At 37.9% G+C, this 11,597-nt stretch overlaps 1 protein-coding gene across 1 annotated transcript; it reads right to left on the bottom strand.

Annotated features, from left to right (window-relative positions):
- Positions 1-10,698: 10,698 nt before the first annotated feature.
- On the bottom strand, positions 10,699-11,028 carry LOC144971738 (uncharacterized). The gene has a single exon (XM_078912811.1). It carries the CDS (start codon positions 11,026-11,028, stop codon positions 10,699-10,701), a length of 330 nt encoding a protein of 109 aa, XP_078768937.1.
- Positions 11,029-11,597: the final 569 nt, after the last annotated feature.

Raw genomic sequence — 11,597 nt, 5'->3', positions numbered from 1 at the left:
CTCTCTCTCTCTCTCTCTCTCTCTCTCTCTCTCTCTCTCTCTCTATCTCTTATATATATATATATATATATATATATATATATATATATATATTAATGACCTCCATAAAATACCATGAATGGAAATGTCATTGACAATGAAAATTGTGGTTATAGACACGACATGCATCTCATATAACGTTATTACGAAAGTGACTTGTAAGATAGGATATAGCGGCAACTTTTGGAAAGATTTATCAAAATGTGAATAAATGTGTCTCGTCCCTGAAGATAAAAAGGATTGTTGAAATGTACAACAACAAAAAAAAAAAGAAAGAAAAGGTTTCAGTATCCAATAGCAACAACTGTGTTTGAAATACACCCTCGTAAAAAAAAAAATCAAATCAAATCCTCGACCAACAAATGCAAAGCAAAAACAAAACAAAACAAAAGAACAGCAACTACAACAATAACAGCAACAGGTACAAAAACAACAGAATAAAAGAAAGAAAAATATAATCAAAGACAACAACAACAACAACAACAACAACAACAACAACAGCAACAAAAAGGAGTGAAAAAGCAAGATAAAAAAAAATCAAACCAAAACCAAAATAAAACAAAACAAAACAAAACAAAAACTACAAGCACTATCTAATAGCTGGAAACATAATGATTTTTTTTTAAAGAGAGAGTTAAAAAATCCCAAGACACAAAACAAACAAACAAACAAAAAAGAAGACAATAGGATTCAGTAGTCTGATGTCACGCCGCCAGGAACGGCGGCCATCTTGGTTCTAAACAAAGAAAATCATTACTTTTTATTCTTCATGTTGGCTAGAACTTTTCATTCCCTTTTCATATGCCATTTGATCAGAATGTGTAAAAGTCTAAACATGATCAAATTTATGTGTTTTTTTTCCTCTGGAAGCGTTTTTATGCTAGCCGGAGAAATATTTCATACGGGCGTCCGCCATTGTTCCGATAGTTTAGAGCCAGTGTTACTAAGTTACCATGCGTCATTAGGAAGGAAGTGACGTTACGACTATTGAATCCTATTACGTAAACAAACAGATAAAAAAAATACGATTATAAAACGGTCATAGAGTACCTGAGCCCTTTATTTTAACTCACTCAACCTTAACACCGACTATATCCGTAGTTTACCCGGGTTTCTTTTACCCCACGCCTCGCGGTTTCAGAGTTTTTGCCAGGAGATGAGGGTCATTTACATAGATCGGTATTTGAAGGACGCGTTTTCTGGCCAAATGTTAAATATTGGCTTTCCAGAGTAGTACGCATTTAACTGGTTAATGAAAAAACAAAGGCTGTGCTTATAACACAGTTTGCTTGTATCTACATACTCCAAGCATGCCATTGCAGATTATAATATAAACACATGATTTTACACAGTAACATATTGTTTACACGGATCAAAGCGCCAATGCTTTGTAGATTTACCACCATAGCACCATACATAGATATACGTATGTACTATTTCTGTTGTAAGTTTCCATCTACGGCGGTGAAAATCCTTTGATGAAATTGCTCGCCATTCATTATAATATTCGATGTACAATCTAATCATTATGTTAAGACCAAACCAGCCATTTCTGTTTCTTGAAAATTAATGTTATAATATAAAACAAAACAAAAACAAAAAAACAGCAACACAAATTATAATATTATCCCAAAGATAGATGCAAAAGGACGTGAAAAAATTATGGAAAGCACAAGATAGATGTAGAATTAATTAACTGTTTTGAAAGGAAATTTTTGTTTTGGAAATTAATTTTACAACAGCAGCAACAACAACAACAACAATTCTTTAAAATAACAAAACAAAACAAAACAATAAAAAAATAAATCAAGACAACTTTTAACTAGCTACTATTTTTCGTATACTAAGGGTTAATAGAAAGTTAGATAAACCAAGCCATCTTTCAAATATGAAATTAAACATCATTTAGCACACAAATTGATGGTCACGAGTGGTGACCAAATTATTATTTTTATCAACTTATTGATGTTAGGATCACGGTACATGAAAAGAGATAGAACCTGGCTGACTGATTTAATTTTTTTTTTTTTTACTCACACGATAAATCGTTTAACTCACTCAACCCTAACACCGAATATATCCGTTGTTTACCCGGGTTACTTTTACCCCATGCCTATTTATTTAATTTTTCTGAGACAGATTATAGGCAATGTAACAAAGCTAATGTTTTTTTAATTTTTACATGTTAATGGTAGTTGAATAAACATATCTATGCACATGCTTATTTTTCCAATTTTGAAAAGTAGCAAAAATATCTAGGATTGAGTGAGTTAAGCGGGTTGAATGTTTATGTGGATTGTCTGCACTGCGGAGTGCGGCAAGTAAAGCTCTTTTGATGAGATTGTTTGTTGTTTAAATAGATAAACAATCTTGTCATCTAATTAGGAGAGTGGATTGGTTGTTCAAATCATAACATATATCATTTTATCAAATGTATACTCATTCAACTGTTGTGTTGTATTTCTAAAAGGCGGCACGCTAAAAAGAATCCTTTGATAAATACGATTGTTTACAAGAACAAGTACACATTTTACACAGTAAAAGTTACGTGAATTGAGATGTGTTTGTGTGTATGTGTGTGTGTGTGTGTCTGTGTGTGTGTGTGTGTGTGTGTGTGTGTGTGTGTGGTGGTGGGAAAGGGGGGGGGGGCGTTGCTTGTTTGTTATGCCATGTTACTTTCCCTACTGAGGTTTGCTCCGATATTGAAAATGGTAGAGAGAGAGAGAGAGAGAGAGAGAGAGAGAGAGAGAGAGAGAGAGAGAGAGAGAGAGAGAGAGAAATTTATCATTTTTTTTCATAAAACAATGCATACTGATAGTATCTAGATTTTGATGTTAAAATGGAAATTCTGAAACACAAGACAAGTAGGCTAGCTAGTCTAGGGCAGGCAACGTGATGATACAATGGAAGTTTGATTTGGGAATTCCACTCAAGTGTGGGTGGTGCGTTGATGATAAGGACGCTGGTGGTGAGTGGTCGGTGAAGTTGATGATGATGATGATGATGATGATGATGATGATGATGATGATGATGATGATGATGATGATGAGATGATGATGATGATGATGTACACTGAACACTTGTATGGTATGTGTAAACGGTAGCTAGTACACACATTTCCTTATAACCTTTTTTTCAAATCATAGCTACAAGTTGACCGATCTTTCCCTTTTGTCTTTTAAAAACAATTGTATTTGTTATTAATAGTCCCAACCCTCTTTTCGTTATTTCCTTAATATATTACGCTATATCAATTTACATTGATTTTCTATCCCTTGATCCCCCCCCCCTCCCCTCTCTCCCTCTCTCTCTCTCTCTCTCTCTCTCTCTCTCTCTCTCTCGCTCTTTCTCTTCTCCCCCCCCCCCCTCTCTCTCAATCTCATTATCTTCATTTTTCGAGCTCTATATTTCTGTCACACACAAACAATACATTCCATACACATATGTACACATTCGCCCACATGTTTAACCGTTGAACGGTATTTCAAAACAATAGAAACCACTGAGGAAGTTTGATAATTGTTATTTACACAAGTACTCGTCGATTTATTTACAAGTTCAGGATTTGTTTGCCGGTAAAAATTACGATTGGTTAACTCATTCACTTGCGACAGTCAGTTTGTGTGATGAATGTCGTAAAACTGGGTTACTACTATTTTTTTATTTTTTTTGAAGGACATTTTTGTATTTGAAATTGTCAATTTACCCGTGATACAGTAACAAAAAATAATGGCAGCTAGGTGGCTTTGCACGACACAGAACAAGAAGCTTAAAAAAACATAGAATAATAACAAGGAGCCATTCAATTTTACGACATTCAGCATACATGTGTGAATTAACCAAAAATTTATTTGACCACATAATTAGTAGTCATTCAGAGCCGTTAGGTTCATGGAGCCGAAGTTTTTCCTGGTTTCTATAGCGTTAAACCGACAATAGCAATTACGTGCTACCTTTAGGATAGGACGTTCGTCTATCCCAAAGTACTTTCAGTCAGATCTAACTGACCCAGCTACCCATCACTACTTGATGGGCATGGGGGTGGGGGGGGGGGGGCAGGAAAAAAATATCGACTTCACCCGGTATCGATCTCGGCTTCTTTGCCTGAAAAGCCAATGAGCTATCGAGACCGCCGTTACCTTATAACACCTTGGGAAGGAATAGAATCATGTGATAGATATATGACTGCTCCTAATATGGTAAACGTTGTGATTATTTGACCACACATTGTGTGCTGAATGTCCTAAAACCGAATGAGTCATTTAAAACATTTTACCTGGCTTTCGTAAGTTTGGTCGATTACGATTCAATCGAAAGTCGAAATTTAAGAATATCAAAACTTTCAGACACGCACGCACGCACACACACACACAAACACAACAGACACACACACACACACATTCACACACACACACAGACACACGCATATACTCACACAAAGCCTTACAAATTTTTACATTAGTTGAGAAACCCGCAATATTTGCCGAGAAATAAAGGCTATAACATACACACACAATCACACACACACACACACACACTCACGCACACACAAAGAGTTACTAAATTTTATAACACTAGAGAGAAATCCGCAATATTTGCGGAGTGATAAAGGCTGTTACAAGCGGGCGCTTATATAGATAGTTCGAAGATGACGTCACTCAGGCCTTTGTTATTGTTTTTGCCATCCGCGTTTGTGAGTTGTTCTCACTAAACTGTATTAACCAGACTATAAAAGTTCTTGGTTACACAGAGTTTGTGTGTTGGTCCGTAATACTTCCGGATGGCAATGTTGTGAACACCTTGGCCAAGCGCATTCTATCTATATTTTAATTATTGTATTATTGCATTGTGGAAATTAAAAAAGATCGAGACGATCTTTGGAGCCATCATCGATCTAAATCGATCAGGTAATAAAGTCTGTAAATGAGTAGGTGACTTTCAAAACGTGGTAAATCCCATTTTCATCATTCAAAGAAAAACACAATTTTGTTGTATTTATTTATTGAATTAAAGAGGAAAATACTTGTCTTGTGTGACCATTTAAAAAAAAATTCCTGAGTGTTTGGAAACTCCAAATTTTCTCTGGTGATTTTATGAAGTCCAAAAGATGGCTTGAAATTGTTAACTCATTCTCTATTAGGATTCAGTTTAGGGCGTTTTGAAAGTCACATAATCAAATGTTCGAAAATTAATCTGGCAACACATCTTCTTCCGATTGAACAAGAATGATCGTCGTCATTCTTACAATATGGATTTTAATGATTTTTTAAATGATTCGCATGTTACAAACACCAGGGGAGATAAGTTTAAGATCTAATTTGTTGAAAGGTGTAATTCGTTTATAAGGGAAAATAACCTAATTCAAAGAACTGCGACAATTTGGAATAATCTAAAGTTTGATACAAAAAATTCTAATTCAATTAATTTTTTTTTAAATGCCATTGATAAAGAATTTACCAACATAATATTTGATTTTGATGGATAATATAACATGACATTGTATATTATTGCATTATTTATATTAATTATTTGAAACTCTCGAATGTACAAAGTTGGACACGCCAAATGAATGTAAATAGAGTTAATTATACTAAGAATATTGAATATGTAATATATACTTGATACTCAATATTATCAATTAGCATTGAATGTTGTTTATATTAATTGATAAACTGTATCTCAGCATGAAAGTTTAAACGTTTTTAGAACCTATTAGCTCTTAAACGATACGATACGATTATTCCCCAGCAGATTTTATAAATAATCATATGAGTCAACGGGTGATAAAATTACCCTCTTAACCCCCTCTCCTTACCATCTATAGGAAAATCGTGGCATTTGTTAAGATACTACGAACATTTTTATTAATCAAAATTTAAAGAAAATGAACAACGTGTTGTAGAGCATGTTTTACTTAAGAAATTATTTATCGCAAGAACTTACCGCTATTGTGTCTGAGTGATAAAAAATATATTTTTGTGTTAGTTGGGTGTGAAGTTTTGTAGAAAATCCTGAAAATGGCTGATAAGGAGAGAGCTAATGTAGAAAAGGGTGGCATGTTACTCTGTAGAAGAAAATAAACAGTTATATATATATATATATAATATATATATATATATATATATATATATATATATATATATATATATAATATATATATATATATGTATTATTTTTTTTAGATCTTCCAGTATTTCAGTATTTGTTGGCAAAAAAAAAAAAAAAACTAACATTGGCTGTATGGAACAATCTACAACCCCCAACGACATCCATTTATAGGTAGATGAACGCGCCCCAACCCTTTAAAAAAAATATTTTAATAGGATAATTCGGCACACTTACTCTGATGGGTGTGAGTTACCGTTACTTTTATCGAATATAATTAATTGTTGTTATTACTATTATATTCTAATCGATTTCGCCATAAAAATTATGGATGGCTACCAATCCAAGGAGTAAGGTTATTGGGAAGAAGGTGTATTTGTGTGTAGGGGGAAGAAGGTGGGGGAGGGGGGGGGGGAAGGTGGAAAGTCCATGATAACCCAAGGTAATGTTATGGATAATGGTACGGGGTTTTCCCCATACACCCCAGCCAAACAAGGTCATTAATTTTACGTTGACGGAGATTATTGATCAATGGCCCCTTGTGGCCTGAATGGACAGGAATAGACCAGGTAGGAGAGTGGGCTCTCTCCCCCACTCCCCCCCCCCCTCTCTCTCTCTCTCTCACTTTATCTCTCTCTCTCTCTCTTTCTCACTATCTCTCCCTCACTATTTCTCTCTCTCTCTCTCTCTCTCCCTCTCTCTCTCTCCCCCCGTCTCTCTCTCTCTCTCTCTCTCTCTCTCTCTCTCTCCATTTCTCTTTATCTATCCCTTTCTCCCCCACGAGTTAGATATTATATAAATAAACAGACAGATGATTTAATAGATGGTATTGTAGCATCTACTTTACTGGAAACAACAAACAATGAAAGCAATGTGTAGTGAATTTTATAAATTTAATGAGTTCTCTCGTGTTTACGTTTTGTCTGATCTGACGTGTAGAGTAGTCTTGCAGTCAGCAGTATGTGGTAAGTCTTCGTAGTTCGTAGGAAACGGGAGATCGCCACACATGCCCCCCCAAACACGGACTAGTCATCTTCGTAGTACCGAGGTCGTTTAATGGTACGTCCTGAGCGAGATAGCTTCTTAGTAGGCACTACGTTAGTATCATCAGAAGCAGTACGGGAGTTTTGTATGTTTCTGTTCGATAACTTTCTGTTCGTATTCGGTGGGCGTCCACGACGAGGTGGGGTGGCAAGGGAAACTGGTTGCGTAGAATCGACAAATGCAGCTTTAAGTCGGTCGATCGAAATCCGTTCTGCTTTGCCACCAACATCGATCAGGAATTGTTTATCTCCAGGGGTTATGACAACATAGGGACCTGTATACGGCTTCTGAAGGGGTCCTCGGTGGGTGTCAACACGGATGTAAACATATTTTGCTGACATCAAGTTCTTGGGTAAATTTGTTTGATGATAGCCGTGATGATGTGTTGGCCGTGGTGAATGAAGGGACACGTTTTGCCGAAAGGTTGCCAAAAAGTCTTTAGCGCGGTAGTCTGAAGGATGGTCAGGTATAAACTCTCCAGGGATTGTTAAAGGTTCTCCGTATACTAATTCAGCTGAAGAATGACCGATATCATCCTTAGGTGCAGTTCTTAAACCAAGCAGAACCCAAGGTAGCTCATCCACCCAATTTGGAGTTATTAGACGAGCTTTGAGGGATGATTTCAAGGACCGATGAAACCGTTCAATCATGCCGTTGGACTGAGGGTGATACGCAGTTGTGTGATGAATCTGCACACCAAGTTGACTGGCCATCTGTTTCCATAGCGTGGATGTAAATTGTGAGCCCCTGTCAGAAGTTATATCAACAGGAATACCAAACCGCGAGATCCAATTGGAGATCAGGGCTTTTGCACATTCTTCTGTTGTTGTGGTTTGTAACGGTATTGCCTCAGGCCATCGGGTGTTCCTGTCAATTATAGTAAGGAGATGGGTGAACCCCCTTGACTGAGGTAATGGTCCAACGAGGTCAATGTTTATATGTGAGAATCGCTTTCCTGGGACATGGAATGTTTCTAACGGTGCTCGTATATGTTTTTGAATTTTCGAAGATTGGCAGTTGTGACATTGCTTAACCCATGCTGACACTTCTTTCTTAAGACCATGCCAGATAAACTTCTTGCTGATAAGTCTGACTGTGGCCTTAACTCCAGGATGACTCATATTGTGAATTATTTCGAAAACCGGTCTTCTGAAGTCGGTAGGAACGATAGGTCTTGGGTAGCCGGTTGAGATGTCACAAATTAACTCTGGACCCGAGTCAGCGGATGTTTTGACGATTTTGAGGCTTGTTAATGCAGTTTTGTAAGCCTGTATGTCAATGCTATTTTCTTGGGATTCCGCTCTAGCTTGATAGTCGATGCCAATTGAGACTGAGTTTGTAACTGCTCTTGAGAGACAATCTGCGACAGTGTTGTTTTTTCCAGAAATGTGTCGGATGTCAGTTGTGAACTCGGATATGGCAGATAAGTGCCTTTGTTGACGAGCTGACCATGGTTCAGTTGATTTGGACATGGCATGGATTAATGGTTTATGGTCAGTAAAAATAGCGAATTGTCTCCCTTCAATGATGAAACGGAAATGACGGATGGCTAAGTGAATGCCAAGCAACTCCCTATTAAAGGTATTGTATTTCTGTTCAGGTTTACGTAACTGCCTGCTGAAAAATGCCAATGGTTCCCAATTATCTTGATGATTAAGTTGTTCAAGGACAGCGCCCACAGCTTGGTCGGAGGCGTCAGACGTTAAAGCGAGGGGTGAGTTCAAGCAAGGATGGGCTAACATTGTAACGTTACTTAGTGCATTTTTACCGTCAGTAAAGGCTTTCAAGATTTCTTGCGTCCACGTAAGTGCTTGACGTTGTTTTTTTGACTTTCAAAGCACTATATAGGGGTCGAAGTATTTCAGCTAGTCTCGGAATGAAACGATGGTAAAAATTCAACATCCCGAGGAACTCTTGAAGTGACTTGATGGTTTTTGGTTGTGGAAATTGTTTACAGCCTCAATTTTTGTCGCCATTGGGACAGATCCAGAATGCGAGATGTGATGGCCAAGGAAGTTAAGAGATCTCACACCGAAAAGACATTTCTCAAGACGGATAACGAGGCCTTGGTTTCTAAGTCTTTCGAATACGATTTTAAGATGTTCCATGTGTTCTGCCTCAGTTGAACTTGCAACCAGAATGTCGTCTAAATAACAAAATACGCAGTCTAAATCTTGTAAAATGGAGTCCATTAAACGTTGGAATGCTTGTGCTGCATTTTTTAATCCAAATGCATTCTTAAGAACTCCCAAAGGCCGAAAGGGGTTATCACTGCCGTTTTTGGGACGTCTTCTGGAGCGACTGGAATTTGGTGGTATCCTCTGACAAGGTCGATCTTCGAGAAGATGATTTTACCGTCTAAGTTTGCTGTAAAATCATGAATGTGTGGGACAGGATATCGATCTGGTATAGTAGCATCGTTAAGTCGACGAAAATCTCCGCAGGGACGCATTGTGCCATCAGCCTTGGGGACCATGTGTAATGGGGAAGGCCAAGGGCTCTTTGATTTTTGAATTATGCCCATTTTCTCCATTTCCAAAAATTCCTTTTTTGCACACAAGAGTTTTTCTGGAGCCAGGCGACGAGCACGTGCGAATACTGGGCGACCTTTGGTTGTGATGAAATGTTGCACGCCATGTTTCACAGTTGCCGTTGAAAATGTTGGTTGAAGTAGTTCTGGATAGTAATTCAATAATTTTCTGAATGTATTGCAGTTCGGCTCGAGTGGTGAGAGTTCGGCGTTTGCGCAAACTGAACTTACTGAACAAGGTACGTGCGAAAACGTTTCAGCGTCGATAAGGCGTCGACCACGAATATCCACAAGCAGATTATGATGACGTAGAAAATCTGCTCCAAGTAGGGGACGCTTGACATCAGCTTTTTGACATCAGATAAGTCGTGCATTGAATGAACGCGATCCAATACGTATGTTAGTTTCAAAGCATCCGTATGTTTTTATTGTAGAACCATTAGCAGCTTGTAATGCGAGATCAGAGGAACCCAAGCTTTTGTCTGATGCAGAGGCGGGTGTGACAGATACTTGATCCCAGTATCTACTAAAAAACGTCGGTTTAAATTTTCATCGACGACGATGAGTTGGAGGTTTTTTTATGTGGGCGCGTTGGCTGAGTAAGAATCCGGGTCGACAGCAGAATTTACTGTTGACCCGGCTTGGCGTTTCCTGGTTCTTCTTGTTTTTCTTGAAAGAATTGAAGAGTTTGCATGTTTGTGCACATCGACGGGCATTTGAACCAAACCGTTGATGGTACCAGCAGAGGGAATCTATTTCACTGGTCATGGTTGGTGTGTCAACTTCACAAGTAGTATGAGAAATTGAAAAGAAGTTAGAGTTTGAGTGAGCAGCGTAGAAAAAATTGTCAGCTTCTCTGGCAAGTGCCCTGTAATCATCCAGGTTGGACGAGTTTGCTAATGGAAGTCTGATGTTTGCTGGAAGTTGTCTTAAGAATAACTGTCTGAAGAGCAGACAGGGCTTGTGTTTGCCGAGGAGCACTAAATCCTGTCCATTAACTCAGATGGCTTTAAGTCACCCAAACCATTCATGTTGAGTAGAGATTCCGCTCTCTCTGTTTCCGAAAGGCCGAACGCAGACAGCAGGAAGTTTTTCAGTATTTCATATTTACCTTCCTTGGGTGGTGATGATAGAATGGCAAGGGCTCTAGTTGCTGTGTCTGAGTCTAAGGCAGCCACTACATAGTAGTACTTTGTTTCATCTCTTGCTATATCACGTAAGGCAAATTGTGCCTCGCTTTGTGCAAACCACGCTGAAGGACAAGTGGTCCAGAATGTGGGCAATTTCAATGCTACGGCGTCGATAGACATGTTTATTATTATGTTCTTGTGAAGAGTTGAACTGGTAAATAGTAATAATAATAATATATACCTATCTCTTAAGTTGTTTTAAGTCGGGGTCACCAATGTAACATCTACTTTACTGGAAACAACAAACAATGAAAGCAATGTGTAGTGAATTTTATAAATTTAATGAGTTCTCTCGTGTTTACGTTTTGTCTGATCTGACGTGTTGAGTAGTCTTGCAGTCAGCAGTATGTGGTAAGTCTTCGTAGTTCGTTGGAAACGGAGATCGCCACAGTATATAGATAGATTCTTCAGGGAGGTATGCTGTTAAGGTGTCTCCCTGACACATCTTAACAGAATATCTCCCTGAATAATCAATCTATATACCAACGGATGGGGTAAACAGCGTTGTAGGAGGAAAAAAACAAATGAGGTGAGAATAATAAAGAATTCGCGCTCCAAAGAAACTGTCGACCACTCTCCGTGATTCAAGCCAATTCCTCGCAACCATAGACAGATAGATAGATAGATAGATAGATAGATAGATAGATAGATAGATAGATAGATAGATAGATATATAGATAGATAGATAG

Source organism: Berghia stephanieae, chromosome 4, assembly GCF_034508935.2.
Source record: "Berghia stephanieae isolate SIO BIC M18660-M18661 chromosome 4, UCSD_Bste_1.3, whole genome shotgun sequence".
NCBI lineage: Eukaryota > Metazoa > Mollusca > Gastropoda > Nudibranchia > Aeolidiidae > Berghia > Berghia stephanieae.
The sequence above is the reverse complement of the archived record's forward strand: the minus strand, read 5'-3'. Positions and strand labels throughout refer to the sequence as shown.